Source organism: Sebastes umbrosus, chromosome 5, assembly GCF_015220745.1.
Source record: "Sebastes umbrosus isolate fSebUmb1 chromosome 5, fSebUmb1.pri, whole genome shotgun sequence".
NCBI classification, from domain to species: Eukaryota; Metazoa; Chordata; class Actinopteri; order Perciformes; family Sebastidae; genus Sebastes; species Sebastes umbrosus.
Window position 1 is genome coordinate 29062252 of NC_051273.1, and position 19871 is coordinate 29082122.

Below are 19871 nucleotides of genomic sequence, written 5' to 3' on the forward strand. Positions count from 1 at the left end.
CACACACAGTCCATTAATAGCTCTCTGCATTGTCAGATAGTGCTGAGCAGCCATAGCAGCGGATTTTCTGGGCTCTTGATAAGCAGCAGCTGCAGTGATTTCAGCAGAACAGTGGACCGGGTCACAAGTTATTGCACCGCTTAATGGGCAGAGTATCGATTGACCACGAGGAGCAGAAAGGCACAAGGATAAGAGCTCCGGAGAGGGAAAATCAACAACTGGAGGGAAGAAGATGTTTCTGTAGAGTTTCTGAGAAACTTGACGTGAACTCATAGAACCTAAACTTGTTCATCAGCCCTTTTCCTCCGTGTAATATTCAGCGGTGGAAAGTAACTAAGTACATTTGCTCAAGCACTGTAGTTGAGGATGAAATAAAACAAGTTCTTATCCTGTACATAGTGTTCATTTTCCAGTTACCTCTTGGTATGAGTCAGGCTGTTCTCATACACCGTTCGAACTTCTTAAGGCCTTTACACACCGGGGGTGTGACGAATAAACAACAAGAACATAGTGCGCTGCCTTCATCGAGGTTGAAAGTTTGTCATCTTGGTTCGGACTACGGAGCCTCCGTGTTTTTGTTTCATATATATGGGAGCAACTCAACTCGTTCCGCACGACGTGATTGGTTGATGCCTTCATTAGTTGTGTCAAAGCTCAAAAAATCGACCTCGTTACGAAAAAAGAATATGCCGCTTTTTCATCTCGTAATTTTCACGTTCTGTGTGAAATCATTCATGAGAAAAACAACAGTTCTAAAAAATATATTGACATGCAAATGAATCGCACATAAAAAAAGCTGTTTTACTTTTGTCCAGCTTTGTTGTCCTTGCTTTTAGCTGTATGTCTACAGTATTGCTGTGTCATGTGCATTGAGAGAAACAAAAAAACAAGATCATCTTATAAAACATCATAAATGATTCTAGCTTTAAATTTCACAGAGTATAAGAAGTAGGCCTAGTTAATATTACTTCCAGCAGGACCAGCTACAACACTAAAATTACTGCTGACAGGTTCATTTGAGGAAGCGCGTTAGTTTAATGGAAAACACCCTAATGTCCTGAGTCTTACCTGGATGAGCTCTGAGGCCATCTCATTGGTCTCCTTGATAATATTCAACCTTAAGCCGTACCAGCTGACCGAGCGTCTGCAGGCCAGAGACCCCTTGTCCCTGCCTGCTGCTTCATTAGTCTGGAGCACCCGCGGACAAGCCATCACCAACACAACACAATCAAACGCTCCCAGAGGAGCTCCGGCAGGACTGCGGTCCGCTCACAGTGAACCCAACACTTTTAATAACCCCTAATCCATAAAGCAGGTTTGCTTGTTTTCTTTTAATTGGCTGGATTTTGTCATTAGCCTCATCTGGGTTTGTTAAATCTCTCATTCACACACTCACCCATCATGGCGAGATTACCCAGAGCTGTTGAGCTATAAGCCAGGCCGTGCAGGGGTTAAAGCCATAGAAGGAAAAGTGAAATGTATTTTTTTTTTTTTCCCCTCTCTCAGCCTGGGTACCTCAGGGTTATCAATATTTCACAAGGCTGAGAGCGAGGGAGGGAGAGCGGCGCGCTCAGTCGACTGTGGCCGGAGGAGGAGGAGGAGAAGGAGAGGAAGGAAGAGGTGGAGGAGGGAAGGAGCAGAATCTCTCCATCATCCTGAGAGCCATGCCTCCACAGGGCACCATTACAACTTATAGCCTATATAGTGTATGATTAAAAGAGAGCGGGGAAAAGTGCGAGAGTCAACGAGATCAATAAAAAGTTTCGGAGAAAATTAATAAAGATAATGAGCAAAAGAAAGAAGCACAAGAAAAAAGCTGAGTGGGGTGAAATAGAAAAACATGTGAAGGTTGAACATATTAAACGCCACTAAGGTACTCTGGTTTGTCACTCTAAGATTTATATGTGTCATTAAACTGCTATACTGTAGATAGACTGCCACATTCCTCTTAATAAGGGCTACCAAGCGACCTGGAATACACCGGGACGCTGAAGTGCTTGTTATGTCCAACTAACAGACAAAAACCCAAAGATATACTGTAGAGTTGTGAGGTGGGAGGAGTAGTTTCAGGTGTCCAGGATTCTCTGGTTCATGTACTCAGTGACAATGCGAGTTGACTAATAGTTAAAGCAATCCAAGTCTTGGATGGACATGAAACTCATCTGGTTAAATGATCAGTACAAAAGGAGAACAAATCTGGCTCTTTGATAAAAAGGTCAAAGCCTGTGGCGATAAAAACTGAAGTAGAGAAGTCAACTGTGACTCCCAAGGTGCATTTCAGGTCCAGCTTCAAAATTTCAAATCCTGTTCAGTGCTGTGAGCCGAACCTAAAGGTTGCATTTTGTAGAAAGCTGATAAAACATTCAGCAGTCTCAAATCATTTCACATTCTGAGTCAGTTTGGGATTGAATCAGCTACTATGGCGCAGTATTTGGTTCCCAACTGCAATGACAAAACGTTTGCTACAGTCTGATATATGCCTCTGACTGGCTTCTTGTCTTTAGTACTTAGAACTAAGACTGTCAATCGATTAAAATATTGAATCGCGTTTAATCGCAAATTAATTAATTTTTGTTTTATTATTTTTTTATCTGTTCAAAATGTACCTTAAAGGGAGATTTGTCAAGTATTTAATATTCTTGTCAACATGGGAGTGGACAAATGTGCTTGCTTTATGCAAATGTATGTACATATTTATTACTGGAAATCAATTAACAACACAAAACAATGACAGATATTGCCTAGAAACCCTCACAGGTACTGCATTTAGCATAAAATAATCTGCTCAAATCATAACATGGTAAACTGCAGCCCAACAGGCAACAACAGCTGTCAGTGTGTCAGTGTGCTGATTTGACTATGACTTGCCCCAAACTGCATGTGATGATCATAAAGTGGGCATGTCAGTAAAGGGGAGATTCGTGGGTACCCATAGAATCCATTTTCATTTACATAATAACCTTGGAGCATTATTTAGCCTCTTTCATGAGAAACTAGTATGACATGGTTGGTACCAATGGATTCCTCTGATTTTTTTTAGTTTCAGATGATGCCAGTAGCTTCATACTGGCTTTAAAGTTGAGCCTGTTACAACCTAAAAATCACAAGTTGCGTTAATGTGTTAAAGAAATTAGTGGCTAAAGTGAATCTGCGTTAACGCGTTATTATTGCGTTAACTTTGGCAGCCCTGGTTTACAACACAAATCAGATAAAAATCCTCACAAATGCAGCTGGAACCACTAAAAGTTTCCCATCTTCGCTTGATAAACAATTAGATCAATTATCAAAATTGGTATACATTGCTTTTCTGTCAGTTCAACACTAAATGAAAAAAACATTATCGTGTTAGTTGCTATGGTTTCTCAGCATGTGTCTTTCTTTTGTGTGACTAAAGGTTTATTAGGTCTGTGTGTGTGACGGAGGTATTCTTCCTGTGAGCCTCCGTCAATGTTTAGCATACAGGAGCTTTCACTGTGGACCCTGTGTTCTTGATCGCTGGTTGATTAACGGGCAGTAAAGACTCCCGCTCACTCTTTAATTCCCTCTGGTTTTACAGCAGCTTTATATGGAGAAACTTTCTCAGTTTTAAATTATTCATAAAAGTTTATTCACATATTTTAGTCTCAGACTGCAGAAAGTTTTTATTTGTCCAAGTTTTGAGATTTCTGTCTCCACTTCAATACAATGTAGGTAAGAGGAGAATATCTCTTTTCAATGTCCCTGTTACCCTGGATAATGTGACGCACTGTCAACAGTATTCTTGTTTTTCTTGTTTTTATTGGAGCCAGCTCTGCAGAAGAAATAGTCCCTAAGGAATAAGGAGATCATGAAACCTGCTTGTATTTCATTTCCATGAAATTTGAGAGAGCAGACGCAGAGCGCAGAGTACGCCGGTGATGAATCGTCTCTAAATCCATGTGACAGCAATTTGGGATGGAAGCAGACGCCACCTGATAGGAGCCGATCACATGCGGACTGGTACCCAGACAAGGCTGATGTCAGCACAGAGCTTCGATAAAGATTCTGGATTTAATACTCAGTCAGGAACAGACAAGCTTTTGTTGCTGCTGTTGGAGCTGTGAATGGACGCACTAATCCTGCTTCTCACACTCCAGCATTCAGCACACATGCGCGAGCTATGGGACACCCACACATATTTTACAGAGAATCAATCCTCACCATTATGGGCTATTTCATGTACTGTAATGTTCCATTATATTGTTTGTATTAGGGGAAAACAAAAGGAAAAACTGTCTTGACAATGTGCAATCTGAAAACGAGGTGCTAAAAATACAGAAAAACGAGTCGAAGCAGAGATTGTTAAAGTGAAATGATGACGTCACTCAAAAGGAATCATGTTATACTGACGGTATACACTTTGTCTGATTGTTTTGACTCATTTGATCTGGCTTTCCAGTAACCGCTAACACAAAGTAATTTGATTCCATATAAAACACGTAAGATAATATTTGAATGTGTGTGATACATACTGCTGGTGAACAAAAGCCGCGGTATCAATTTCATTTAATTCCTCAGTGCAAGCGTTTCAGTCCAGATATTAATATGATTTTTAATAGCTTAGTCAAAGGAATAAAGATTTTAGTATCTACTGTAAAAATTAAATGTTTCCTCAGGTAAAAGGTTTGAAAACTTCTGGGATTTCCGGTTTCTTGTGTGATTTAGATAAAGAAAATATTGCTAAAAGTAAGGAAGCTTTCACATCAGGAACCCGGGAACCATCCGAGTACACTTGACCCCAAAGTCCAGTTCATACGGTTCATGTGTACTCAGGTACGGTTCGCATTAGGTGTGAAAGCCAACTGTATCAAAACATGGAAGTGGACTGCTAGTTAACATGAGTAACGTTAGCAGTCAGCGAGTAGTTTTGAAAGGGCAGGCTTTTTTTCAACGCCGCGGGTCTCCTCCCAAATCTGTCGGTTACGTGCTCGCAGCATGCGCCGATCTCATCCTCTGAACCGCATGGCCACAGGTGACAAAGCCGGAAGGCAGGCGAGAGGGTCCTTAAAATTTAAACAACAGGCATAGGGGGTTGAGCGATGATTGTTATATTATTTAACTAATTTAATGGTCCTATGAAGAATGAGAGCCACTCAGCTGCTCAGCAGGCAAAGAGAGGCAGGCCGCGGGGGAAACGGAATGTAGAGCCGGCATGTTTTCACATTTATTTCAACCGAACAAGAGTTGCTGATTGTTGGAAAGACTATCCAAGACGATTTTGGTGAGTTTTATTTTGTTTCTGTCGAGTTTGAATGAAGTAGTGTGTTATACGATGCTCGCCGCTAGGACAGTTGATCTCAACATAAACAAATGCACGTGGATGATGATGACGACGCAAGTGTACTCAGGTACAACAATACTAATGTGAAGGCTGAGCGGCGGGGGAGTGGAGAGGGGAGGGATTGTACTCGTACCTAATATGAAAATGCCTTAAGAATCTGACCAAGTATTCAAACTAGGGCTGTCAACCGATTAAAATATTTAATTACCATCAATCGCAAATTAATCAAATGTTTTTATCTGTTCGAAATGTACCTTAAAAGGAGATTTGTCAAGTATTTAATACTCTTATCAACATGGGAGTGGGCAAATATGCTGCTTTATGCAAATGTATGTATATATTTATTATTGGAAATCAATTAACAACAAAAAACAATGACAAATATTGTCCAGAAACCCTCAAGGGTACTGCATTTAGCATAAAATAATATGCTCAAATTATAACATGACAAGACCAACAGGCAACAACAGCTGTCAGTGTGTCAGTGTGCTGATTTGACTATAACTTGTCCCAAACTGCATGTAATTATCATAAAGTGGGCATATCTGTAAAGGGGAGACTCGTGGGTACCCAGAGAACCCATTTTCATTCACATATCTTGAGGTCAGAGGTCAAGGGACCCCATTGAAAATGGCCATGACAGTTTTTCCTCGCCAAAATTTAGCGCAAGTTAACAAGCTAGTATTACATGGTTGGTACCAATGGATTCCTTACATTTTCTAGTTTCATAAGATGCCAGTATCTTCACTTTAACTTTAAAACTGAGCCTGTTACATCATAAAAATCGCAAGTTGCGTGAAAGAAATTAGTGGCGTTAAAACTAATTTGCATTAATGCGTTGTTATCGCATTAACTTTGACAGCCCTAATTCAAACCTGTTACATTTCAGTTGGTACCAGAGGAATATTGCGGTTTGATAGTCAGCAGTATTCGGTGGAAGAACAAAACTGGACGGTGATTCAACTCTGTGTGAAAGTGTGTGTCAAGATTACAAATTGTATTACTTTCTCATTAACTGCACGGTGGTTTGCTGCGGACAGCAGTTCATCATGAGGTGTTAGACACCATTAGGCTTGTGATATTGCCTAATTACACTTTTGCATTTGCATGATGGGCACCCTGCATGTCCTGCGCTCATTCACAGCGATGTGCACATCCTCAGAAATTAACACTATGCATCCGAAAGAGGCAATTAGCACATGACCAGTGGGGGCACTGTGTTAGGATGTGAAGTAAAAATAAGTGGGCAAGCATGTGAACAATGTAGCAGCAGCTTACCTACGTGTACGCAGTAAAAAGCGAATATATCAAACCTTATAGACACATCTTCACTCTATAGTTAAACCTAAATGATAAACAGTTAAACCTCACCCATTAAGCTCAGCCACCGTCCCCTCAGAGGCATAACAAACCCAGCCTGTGGGTACAGACACTTAAGCCCTCTGTACTAATGGCTCTTGTCTTGAACAAAGCCGTTTTATTGTTTTGCCCTTTGTGTTCCTCAGTTATCTGTAATTCTCTAAGAACAGCCTGGAGCCATTCATTTGTCCCTTACCCCCTCCTCCCTTCAGATTTCCATCTTTATACCCCCACATCCTGTAATGGAAACAACAGAGAGCTACAAATAGAAAGCAGGAACCCCCTCCACCCCAGTAGGCCGACCTAGAAGCTAAACACGCTCGCTATCTGTTTGACCTTTCACCCTATAACCACATTTTCTCTTTACCGTCTCTCACGGCAGAGGTCAAGTGGTGGAGTCCTGCTCTCTGTTTGGTCTCTAGACACCACTCTGCCCTACATCCTCCATCTCATCCTCAGTCCATCAGAGCAGCCTGATAGAGTCCTGATGGAGTAGTGACCCCTGACCTCAGGCTATATGCTATCTGACCGGGAGGCATATGAAAGGTAGCGTGACCTAACAGGGCTTCAAGGACACGCAAAGAACAGGCGCATCCTCAATACTGAAGCGCTGTATGTAATGTTGCAGTAAGCGTGGGTTGGTCTGTTTTCATGTCCTGTTAAAGGGGAGTCCTAAGGCTGGTGATGTTGATTGGTCCATCCATCCATCAATCCATCCATCCATCCATCCATCCATCCATCCAGAGTAAGATATCTCACCTAACATTGCAACTAATGATTATTTTCAGTATCCACTTATCTATTCATAACTTACCTTTCTATTTTTCTCTATGAATTGATTAATAATATACTGCATATTTAAAGTTTATAATGATATGACATTAGTGCTGAAATAACTTGTGTACCGACAAAAAAATCCATCTGCAGCATTTTTTACCAATTTACCAAGAAAATACAGTATGTCAAACATTTCCCAGTTTCAGTTTCTCAAATGTAGGAATTTTCTGTTTTAACTCTGTTGTTTATAATTGTTATTTCTATATTTGCATTATGGACTCATGGTTGGTCACTTTGGGAAATTGTGTATGGCGTTCATAATCTGACATTTAAACAATCGATTGATTGACAGACATTGTAATAGATAAGGAAAATAGGCCTTTATGAGATGGAGGCAAGCTTCAAAAGATCCCATTGGAGAAGATGAAACCTATTTTATTTGATTTATTAATTAATTGATTACTAAAATTGTTGGCAAAGTATTTTCTGTTGCTCAACAAAGGGATTAATCATGTAATTGTTGCAGCAATAATCTCAACAACCGCTGCCTACAATGCCTTGAAATTCGGTACGGATATTCGTGAATTTGATGACCTCCCCTGACCTTTCCTCTAGTCTCATCATCAGGCTTAAATGTCCGTTTCCCAACACTCTGATGCATGGTAATTCATCTTGAAAACTAATGGCCTAATCTCCATGAAAGCTGCTCCAGACATTTATGGACTCCAGAGGATGATTGTGTTGACTGCCTGACCTTTTGGCCATAATTTCCATCTGCAAAGCAGAAATATAAGAATCTAAAAGGCCATGGTATTTCCTGATCACATTCCTGCTCCCTAGAGGATGAAGCTTTTGATTTCAATGACCCCATTACGTTTCCTCTTGCATCACCCTTGGGACAAACTTTTACATTTCATCTCCACTGTAAGGTTCTAGCTAAATTACAAGTGTGTAGATGGTTAAATTAAACACTGCAGCCTCAAGGGGCAGAGGTTTCAGACTGTTGGTCATGTTTTTAATCCATCCAGCCGACTGTATTGGTAGCCAACTGTGGGCATCCAGCCACAAAAGGGGATTTACGGAAAGAAAACCTGCCAGAGGACAGCCCTCTCAACAAACACAAACACACCAGGCCCAGACGGAGCTGCTTTGTGGAGACAAACAAATATGCAGTTGTCAATCAACGTCTCAGTTTGTCTGCTTGGCAAAGTTTTCACGTAAAGGGATCATCTGTCCATAAAAACACACACATGTGCACAACAAGACTCACATTTCCTTTCACAAAGTGTAACAGTTACCGAGGTAATGTGCTTCTGGTTTCAGAATGAAGCTTCAAACCTTTGAACCTTTCCCACATAAATTATAATGCATTTTGTTTTAGCATGAAAGCATGAAAAGACATGAGAAGCCACTGCTTAACAAAACGCTGCTCTAATAAATGAGAGGATATTCTTTCATCTACTGTATGCCATCTGTACTATGCTAATATATTTTTATGTGTCCAAGCTCTAGAGTGTCATTTATAAACACTTTTGTGGACAGTGTAGATGTGATGTAGCCTTTTATTGCAGCAAAACGTACTGGATCACATAACTACACATGTATACCCATGAAACAAAGTACTGCTGCATTGAAGTTTGCAATGTAAAATAAAAATGAGATTAAAGAAGATCAAGAAAGAGTTGTTGATGACTTTGATGATGTGAGTTGAAGGTTTGGGATTTCACCTAACCTGTAAAAATACAGTTCACCAATCACAATCAACATACAGCATAAACTAACCACTTGTGGTGTACCTCAAGGGTCGATTCTGAGCCCTATCTCTTTCTCCATTTTCTTTGCCTTGGTCACATAATAGGTAGAAATCATATATCTTTTAATTTCTATGCAGATGATGTGCAATTATATCTTCATGTCAACCCCTAGTGATACTAGTAGTATGACTACCCTAAGGATAGATGTTTTTTTCCAATATTGATAAGCATCTCCATGCAAAATCACATATGAAATGATCAAAATATAGTAATCAGAGTGTGTAATGCAATGAACCGTGTTCCACAAGCGTGTATTATATGGAAAACCCTGTCACAAGCCTAAAACAAAACCTTACATAACTAATTTTGGTTGCTTTTTTTTTACAATTTGCTTAAAATCCTTAAAGGTGCAAACTGCACGATTGGGAGCATTTCTATTGCCTCCGTACAGCTCAGGGTGCTACGCTTCTGCAACGGCGCCGATGGTCGGGACGCTGTTATCAGCTGTTACCGCCATATTTGAGCACTGTAGAGCGGAAATGTATACACTGCCAACACTATTGCACATGAATACAGACCCGGCTAAGACTAAACATAGTCAAGTCCAAGTCAAGAGTCCAGTAAACCGGAGACTGAGTCAAGACCAAGGCCAACAAAAACAGTCCTATTCCAAGACTAAACTTTAACCAGCACACAGCACTTTTTAGACCTGCTATTTCAGAGTTAAATATGATGTAACCTTAAAAATGACTTAAGACAATACAGTAGTTTAAATTCAACAATGCTTCATTGTTTTGATTTAAGAAACAATCACATTGCGAAACCTGTGTCTGGAAGTTAAAGCTGAGACTAAACAGGTGCAGTGAAGTCCTGGAATCTCAGCAAATCCAGGTCATCTCTCAGTGCCTGATGTCCTCATTCGAGGCCTACTTCGGCTCCACCCTAAGCTATTTAAACATTGTAAATTTAGAACACAGTGTTTCAGTGTGCGCAGATCTTTACATTCTCATTTCTCCTGGCGGCTTCAGAGTGCGAGGGAGGTGCTGATGAGAAAGAGGTTATCTGAGGCTGTGTGCTAAACCTGACTCAAACACACGAAACACTCCCCACCCTCTCTCAGGGGGTGCGTGAGGGGGGTTGAGAAGGGGGTGAGGGGGGAGACTGGTGTTTGCTGCTGACTCAACATTACTGGAGCCTCTCCATCTACAGCCCTAAAACCCTGAGAGCACGAAGCTGGGATGACAACGTCTGATAAATGCAAGAATGGAAAAATAAAAACAGTCGATAAATGTGCCACTGACATTTTCTCTCACATTCTCATCCAAATACTGATTGAAATGATTTCAAAGCTTTTGCATGTTTTAGTTCATTTACTTCAAATCACATTTCTTTTTTTATGTCTTGTCAGTGGACCATTTGACACCGTGTTTTAGATGTTTTGTTTTGATGTGGTCTTCATACCTTCCAGGAAGCCGCTGGTTCCCATATATTTGAGAATAAAAAAAATCAACATGCAAAGGCTTGAAACATGCTTTGAGATACTGTAGCTAATTAAGCAATTAGCATAATAAAACATAATACCATAGTTTAGCGTGTAGAGTGTAAAAGATCATTTGTAACAAGCACATTTTAAGTGTCTTTTTTTTTTTTAAACAAACCTGCTAGTTATTCATTTGCCAAATCAATATTCTAGTGATGCTTAAGTGTAAAGAATGACATGAAATGGTAAAAAATGCCCCTTGAAAGTTCCCAAAGCCCAAGGTGAGTCTTTATAATGGTTGTTTTGTCCTACTAACAGTCCAAATGCCAAAGATATTCAGTTTACAATGGTATAAAACAGAGAAAGGTGGCAAATCTTCACATTTGAGAAACTGGAACCAGCTTTTGTTTGGCTTTTTTGCTTAATAAATGACTTAAAGGAACTGGATTTGAATGCATATTTTGAATATGTGCGCTGATGTGTTCAAGCTCAAACAAAGTGATAAAATGCTCTTTAAGCCGATGTACATCCCAGTCAAATTGGCAACCACTAAAAGACTCAAAAGGTGGGAACAACTAATTAGATAATGAGCTAAAAGATGCTAATACGTTCCGTTTAATGCGTTTCTAAAGTTGTAAAGGCCTGATATACAGTAAATATGACAGTGTATCTTTCTGTGCGTTTTGATACATGAAGGCTTGTTGTTGCTCGCTGGGCTGTGGCGTCATTTACCATTTACCACCAGAAGGATACTGGATAGGTCTGGTGAAATGCTGTGCATGCGTGAGAGAGAGTATGCATGTGTGTTAAGAGTGCTGGTATGCTTTCTTTCCTCATACCAGCTGGAAATGTGATAGAGTGAAGGAGTGTTACTGTTAGAGTGTGCGTTTGAGCAATGAAGCTGTATCAAAAAAATCTGTGTCCAGAAGTCTTAGTAAGCAACATGCTGAATGGGTTTTCCTGCTTAGATTTTTTCCTTTTTCGCCCTTTACCCAATCAATCGCTCCAAGTCAAATTCCCAATCCGTGACCTTTGAACCCTGTGAACTACAGAGGAATCCTGAGCTCCACTCTTTGAGAAACAAACCAGTTCTTACCTGCAGTCCCCTGCGCCTCAAAATACTGGAGTCATCCATGATTCTGTGAGCTCGGGTATCTTTTTTTTTTTCTTCCTTTTTTGGTTTCCTTTTTACAAAGATACAAAGTTCAGGCACTTTCCAGAAAGTCTGTCCGCGTGGAGGAAGTTACATTACAACCCCCTCCTTACTTTGTCCATCGACTGTCAACAAAAGGCCATGTCATCCAAAAACAGATTGGAGTTGCCAAGCAAGTTGTTGTCTATCTAAGAGACTGTCCTCTTTTCAAAACTGGCCTCATTTCCCAGGTCTGTAAAAAGCTCTACAAGCCTTGTTTTTCCTTCAAACGAGTCTCCAGTTGAGCAGATCTGGTTTGGTTCTTTGAAGAGCATTCCTTCAAAAGAGAACTGGTGTCTAAATGAGTGAGATTCTAATTAAAGTGGATCAAAAATGTAAAACCCAAAGCTTCAGGGATATCCCATTTCGCCATTTCTGAATCATTCAAACAAATGTTCTAAAAGACAAACAAGAAGACACCGTAGAGAAGAAGATTTAAAGCAGGGAAAAGGCTCTGGATCTGCTTTTTTCCTTCCTTTATCTCTTTTGTTTATTCCAGCTGGTTGTAGAGGAAGGTGCGGTCTGGATGTAAACGATTGAGGATCGTCCTCTCCTCTCTTTCGTCGTCAGAGCACGTGTTGTTCCTGAGCTCTGCCTCCGTCGGCTGCTCTTCCATTCATCCGTTCGGCGCTGGACACACCCCTCCGCCTCGCTCTCATACAGAGGTAGAGAGAGTACACTCCAGCGCTCGGCTCTTCTTCTCTGCTTTCTAACCCTCCGTTCTCTTGTCTTCTCCTTTTTCCTCACGCCTCCCACCCCTTAAGGCACTAGTCCAGAGGAGACTCCACCGCCTCCATTATTCATGGGCGACTCGCAATAGAAATTAATGATGACAATGGGGCCTCAGGGGATGGACGGAGGGAGGGAGAAGAGGACTAAGGGGAGGCAAAACATAAATGGGGAAAGCACCAGCTTGCAGCCCTCTGGCTTAGCCGAACTGTCCCGAACGGGGTGCTGGAATCGCTGCAAAAAACACACTGCAGGCTTTCAAGAGTTTCTTTGAATGGGGGCGTCAGTCATGTGGATTTATGAGCGAGTCCACAGAGTTTCTCTCAATCACTTTTAGTTTCTGTTTGGGAAAAAAAGAGAAAAGGGAATCCAAAGAAACAATAACACACACTGCCCACGCTTAACGCTGCTGGACTCGCCTGGCGATACGGAGAGGAGACGAGAGAAAACAAGAGGTTGTTTGTTTGCTAGCACCGGTCCACTGAGCGAGGAGGCACCTCGCATCCATCTCCATGCCAACCGGCCGGGCCAGATTCCATCTAGTTAAAGCCGGCAGGAGATCGGGGACTCCCACACACACACGCTCGCAACTGTCGCCTCTACATGCAAGCCTGTCACACACACACTAGTCATCTCTTCATCTCCGCCGTCCTCTTCTGCGTCCTCCCCTGCATCTCTCGCAATCTTTGGTGTTGTTCCAGAAGGCTGCAGGAAGGAGGAGATCCGGCACAGCTGAGGGGTTAGAACGCAAGAAGGGGGAACGAGGGAGGAAGGACGAGTGGAGATATCGTTGTCCTCCCCTCTGAAGGGAAGTGCAGATGTGGCCTCCGAGCAGGCAGATCCCTTCCTTCCTCTCCTCCTGCTGCTGCTCTTCAAATCTCTCTGTCTCTTCTGTTGTTGCTTTCTTTGCTCTCTCTGATGTGTCAGTATGCTCACATGCTGTGACTCCTCCCCCGTTCTTTCATCGCTCTCTCTCTCCCTTCTCTATACCTCTCTCTCTGCGGAGGCGTGAGCAGAAGACAGAGACTTTGCTCGCAATGAATGGAGGGACGACGAGCGCTCCGCCTCCCTCACTCCGCTGCACTGTGTTCGCCGCCACAGCCTCGCTCGCTCTAATCAAAACAAGAGGGTGTGTTCACACCACACACACACACACACACACACACGCAATCTGTGGTTCATGTTTTATTATTGCTTATGGATGAATTAATTATGAGCGCACTGATCAGAGGCTTTAGATGATTATTTATTCGACATAATGAGTTCAAATACGGGCAGGTTTCTTCTTATTCAACATTCACTGGCTTCGTCTTCTCAAATGTGACGACACGTAAACATTACACCTAAATGTGATCGTTGGGCATTAATGTGCCGCTCAAACAGCCTCTGGCTTCAGTCTTTCCACCAGATTTTAGAACCTGGCTGCAGGGATTTGCTCCCTTTCAGACACAAGAGCAGTTGGGTGATAAAGGTCTGGCTCACAGTCAGTGTTCCAGTTCATCCTGAAGGCGTTGGGTGGGGTTGAGGTCAAATTCTCCCACACCAAACTGGGAAAACCATTTCTTTATGGGGCTGGCTTTATACACGGAGGGATCTTCATGTTGAAAGGGACAAACACTAACAAAGTTGAAACAAAGTGGGAAGCACATTGTTGTCTAAAATCTCATTGTATGCTGCATAGGGCTGTCAAATTTAACCCGATATAATGCATTAAGGTGAATTTGTTTTAACGCCACTAATTTCATAACGCATTCACAACAACCTTTTAGGTTGTAGCGGGCTCTTGTATCACATGAAACTAGAAAACCTAATGAATCCATTGGTACCAACCATGACATACTAGCTTGTCGGCAAGGAGGCTAAATAACGCTCCAAATTTGCGCTAAATTTTGGCGAGGAAAAACTGACATGGCCATTTTGAAAGGGGTCCCTTGACCTCTGACCTCAAGACATGTGAATGAAAATGGGTTCAATGGGTACCCACGAGTCTCCCCTTTACAGACATGCCCACTTTATGATAATCACATGCAGTTTGGGGCAAGTCATAGTCAAGTCAGCACACTGACACACTGACAGCTGTTGTTGCCTGTTGGGCTGCAGTTTGCCATGTTATGATTTGAGCATTTTTTTTTGTTAAATGTAGTATCTGTGAGGGTTTCTGGACAATATTTGTCATTAGTTTGTGTTGTTAATTGATTTCCAATAATAAATATATACATGCATTTGCATAAAGCAAGCATATTTGCCCACTCCCATTTTGAACAGATAAAAAAAATGTGTGATTAATTTGTGATTTATCATGATTAACTATGGAAAATCATGCGATTAATCATGATTAAATATCTTATAGATATATCTTAATGCTGCAGAATTGAGATTATTCGTCGGAAGAAAGAGATCCAAACCAGGAAATCAGAGCCAGAGTATTTGGACAGCAGTGTCCACATACTTTTGACCATGTGCAGCACATGTGATTAGAAGTAAGTGGGCTAAAAAAAGGAAAAAAACACTGTTACGTAAAGTGAACAGTCTTTGAATGTTGGACTGTTGGATCCAACATTGGATAATTGAATCAGTTTGGTTTCTTGGAAATGGTGATAATAATTTCATTATCACTGTTTTAGGACAATTTTTATTGAAATGATATGATCAACTGAAATGAGATTATCGATAAGGAGAGGAATGGTTAACTAATTCCAGGAAAGAATCATATTTTTTGAGAGTTGTTTGGAGTTGGATGTCATTAACGTTCCATCTGAGCAAAGACAGGATGACAGATAATGCATAACAGCCTATGCTGAAAACCGGGACACTATTTTTAACCAGTGAGCCTCCTCCGCAATAAACAGACGGAGAGACGGAAAGGACGAAAGAAGGGAGAATGAGGACAGAAAAACAGATACAAAGGGAAACGGAGGCAGAGATTTCATGGTAGCGAGGGAAGAGAAGGCAAAGTGGCTGGTGTCCTCCTACGCTCCGCAGAGAGCGCTGTACTGATGACTCACCAAGAGATGAGAGATTTGTTAATGAGAGGGGGGTGGATGGGTTGAATAACTAAGAAAAACACCAGCACTTCTCTGACAGTTGAGGCTGATTTATAGTTGCACATAGGTTCTGCTGTAACCTACGCAAGTGGCCTATGTTGTAAGCATTTATAATTGTGAGCTGGTGTGTCTGCATGGCTGTGCAATTATACCGCCAAAACGCCAGTTGGCGGTTGGGTTCCTATACTACTATGTTGAGTTTCTTCATGTACTTCAAACAGTGGGCTACCTCCGGGTCTGAAAAGTGAAGCCTATGCGAAGTGCCTTAAACTTGCATTCTTTCTAATAGCCAGCAGGGGGTGACTCCTCTGGTTGCAAAAAGAAGTCTGATTGTATAGAAGTCTATGAGAAAATGAGCCTACTTCTCACTTGATTTATTACCTCAGTAAACATTGTAAACATGAGTTTATGGTCTCAATCACTAGTTTCAAGTCTTCTTCAATACAGCATGATGTTCATTTAGTAAATTATGGTCCCATTTAGAGTCAAATAGACCATAAAGCAGGGTATGCTTTAGGTCGTGGCTACCTTGTGATTGACAGGTCGCTACCACGGCATTGTCCGGTCTGGGAGTTGTCCTTGTTTTCGCCTAAGAACTTTAACCCTTTCACAGTGTGTTTTCAGTTCATGAAAGTTAATTGTAACATTTTGGTCGCCTAAAAATGTCTTATTCAGTGTTCGGTTGTACTTAGCTCCACCCTTTCGTGTCACTTCTGGTTGCAAGGAACCAAGATGGCGACGGCCAAAATGTCGAACTCGAGGCTTCAAAACGGCAGTCCACAAACCAATGGGTGATGTCGGTGACGGTGTCTACGTCCACTTCTTATATGCAGTCTATGACTTTAAACAATGGGCGACTTAAACTGAGCAGATCATGTTGGAGTTGGAGCTAATAAATGTTGAACAACAGTTACTTTTACTGAAATTACTGCAACGCGGAAAAGAGAGAAGACCAGAGAGAGAAGGAGCATACGGAAATGCGTAGGAGGAGATCTCGGTTGTTGCAGTCAGCGTCGGCGTTACATTTCTGGGGAGGTGCGCGTCAGGCTAACGCAGAAGTATAACCGGCCTTTACAGGAGAGAAGCAGCCGGTCTGCTGTATGCACATACTGGGATTGTCTAGCATGAACACATCTTGTGCTCCTATGCACAGATCAGTATGTTCAGAATCTGCTCTCTCTTTGTGAGGAGAAACCAGACCCTGAGTAATGTTGGTGAAACAGTGCGAGGCCCCTCCTCTCTCTGTCGGGCCCCCGGCTCCTGGTCGAGCCTCTGTGTTAATGAGAGCAAAGGCCAAAAGGGGCCACACAGAGGAATGTTCACACAGCTACAATGAGACAGACTGACACCAGCTTACTGACCGACTGGGTCGACTGGCTGGCGCTTCACCAGGCCGGTTCTACAAACACACAGAGGCCCGGCTGAGTAGCTGGCTTGTTGGCTCTGAAATACCTCTCACATATTTGTTATAACTTAATTTGTTCAATGTATGAGACCAACCTGAATACTTAATATTCACATTTATTTAAGTTCTGAGAATTAAATCCCATTACAAGTACAACAATGTGTTAGTCTACCTGTCAACTTTTTAACTTCCTGTCTGTGGCTCTCAGCTCTAAGCCCATTGGTTGATACTGAAGATGTAAATCTTCAACATCTCATAAATACTGTATATCGTTGCATTTTTTTTTAAAAAAAGGCTCATTCATGGCCTAAAACAGCTAGTCACTGTAGTTTTGAACAAACGCTACTCAAACAGAAGGAAATGTTCCATTTCTTAGGGACCAATTTAAGCGGCGGATGAATCCACATTTGGTGCGCTAGTGAGTATTTGGGGCAGCAGGACGGTGTATGTGGGATTGAATCTAAATAAACAACAGTGTGTGTGTTCATGGTAATGAAGGAACATGTCAACCAGTGCAACAGTGTGGCTCATTGATGTGTTTAGTTTCTGAACAACAGTGGAGCTCTATGGCACAGAGAGGCTTTGATACACAAACAACACTTGTTATAGACTATACTGTATATGTTATATAGTATATGCACTCACTGTTGGTTTGGTCTTTTCATGGGATTTGTTGGCAACAAGGAAAAATAAATAATATCACTCATCCTATCCTTTAAAAATGCTCTAAAGAAACAGTTAGTTGTCACTAACTTCGGGGCTAACCCTCTTCACTTTAATCAGCAGGTGGCAAGCAGGACACAGGAACTTGGCTTGGGTCTTGGGTTTTGAATGTTTAAGAAGGAGGTGCACTTGGACGTAAATGGTGAAACAGACGTGCCGTGGGAATTTTAGCGTATCTTAAATTTAAAGGTACTGTTTGTAACTTCTTACACTTACACTCTTATAAATCATTGCGGGTCGGTGTCCCATGCGCGCTCGTGTGTGGCTACGCTGTTCCAACACAAACTACACAGAAGCTCCAAAACCGCAAAGTTATATCAAGTGAAGCCCGTCCTGCAAAACAGTGTCAACTAATCCACGGTCGGGAGGCTGAAGCAGGAAACACAGTATCAGCAGTGATTCATGGCGAGACCTTCGTATGGTCAGCTAACATTACTGCCAAGCAGGCAAAATATAGAGTGATATTGTGGTTTTAGCTGACGTGTGTCGCCTCACTGTTTTGAGCGATGCTCGTTCATGTCTATGTAGAGCGAGCACAAGCGCGAGCACGAGCAACAGGACGCTGACTTTCGTTGGCTTAACGGCCACAGGTGTCGCTGTTAACAAGCAATCTCTGATTCTTACATAGAGTCCCTTTAAGATACTCCCTTTAAGTCACTTTGCATCAATGATATTGGATTACTGATCATTACAGACCAACTGAAAAAACTCCTGAGCTCTCTTAAATGTAAACATATTTTTAAGTCAGAAGAAAAATTATAAAAAGCATTTATTCTTACTTTTGGGAATAGCCTTAAGTATTTCGTTTTTGTCTTTCACTCAAGTCCACATTTTCACTTCGACCACTTGATAAATACAGACCATGAGCCACTGGTATATTTATACTGTACGTCTACCCTGAACTGAAGGAACCACTGGATTCTGTTACTTGTATCTGAACCCACAGAAAGAGATACTGTGAAACACAAGATGCCCAGAAACCAGAGAGGAGAGAAAACAGGAAGAAAGAGTGACGATGAAAGAGAGAGGGAGGAGAAAGGCTGTTTTCTTCTCTGCTTCATACACAACTAATTAAACCAAAAGCCTGTTCCTGCTCTGTTTTATGTCTCTGCTGTATCGGAGGTTAATTGAAGCGTTGGCCCCGGCTGTCCCCGTCAATGACGAAGAACTGCCAAGATCAGCATTTTCTTCCTCTTGCTTCTCTAAATCTTCTCTGAGTCTCATATACAGAAAAAAAAACAAACTCTTGTTTCTTTGACCTCCCACCCTCCCTGATGGGCCAGAGAAACACTCAGCGCTCAGATAGTGGCAGGTCTGTTTTTAGCTGACAGCGTCAGGCTTGTTGAGCCCTGTCAAAACCAGAGACCCAGTTACCTGACCTTCTGCTTGTCTTCACAAGAGACCGCAAACACAACGGAGGACGGAAATTAGGTCCGTAAAATCAGACAGAATATTTTCTCTTGATTTCTTTTGGTCCGTTACATCTTCAAAATCCTGTTACAAAGCTTCACCAACTGCTTTTCCATAATGGCACCAACATGACACATTGAACCAAAACTGCAACATTATAGAAAATTAGAAATCATTAGAAAACTGACTACCAAAATCTCCTAAAATCGGTTTATTCAATCCCGGCCCACCTCGGTTTCATGTTCCCAAACATAGCAACTTTATTAAAGCAATACATCGTGAAACTACAAAAACTTTGTGCTCTAAGAGATACTTTTATAATCTGATTTTGATTAGACTTTTATGGGTTTTCATAGTAATACCAGATTTATTCTTTTAGTTTTAATGAAATCTGCAAATAATGAGTCCATAAAAGGCCAGGCAAAATGGAAGTAGCCAAACATGTGGACACACACACACACACACACTCAGACCTGTTCATAAAGACATCACATAGTACAGAGTGATTCATCGGTGCGGTGACTGAAAGTTTGTAAAGTCAAATGGTTGGGAAGAGAGAGGTCAAAGGTGACAGAGGCACATACACATACAGTCATTGGAGAGTTTACACTGGACACTTTTACATCGGCATGTTATCGTTTCACATTCCAGAGCAACGTTCAGTCTGACATGACGATATGGAAACGAGTGACCTCTGAA

The 19871-nt window shown here is 41.7% G+C and overlaps 1 protein-coding gene across 10 annotated transcripts in view; it reads right to left on the bottom strand.

Moving 5' to 3' along the window:
- Window positions 1–19871, bottom strand: part of mast2 (microtubule associated serine/threonine kinase 2) — a 212974-nt gene that overhangs the window by 107475 nt on the left and 85628 nt on the right. The window contains exon 1 of one of the 10 annotated variants that reach the window (XM_037770196.1): window positions 11766–13703. The exons of 8 other annotated variants lie outside the window; for them this stretch is intronic. In XM_037770196.1, the coding sequence (XP_037626124.1) occupies window positions 11766–11804 (39 nt within the window). In that variant the 5' untranslated portion in view covers window positions 11805–13703. Of the gene's footprint in view, window positions 1–11765; window positions 13704–19871 lie in introns of those variants that run through there. One more of the 10 variants, XM_037770199.1, reaches the window with a different exon arrangement.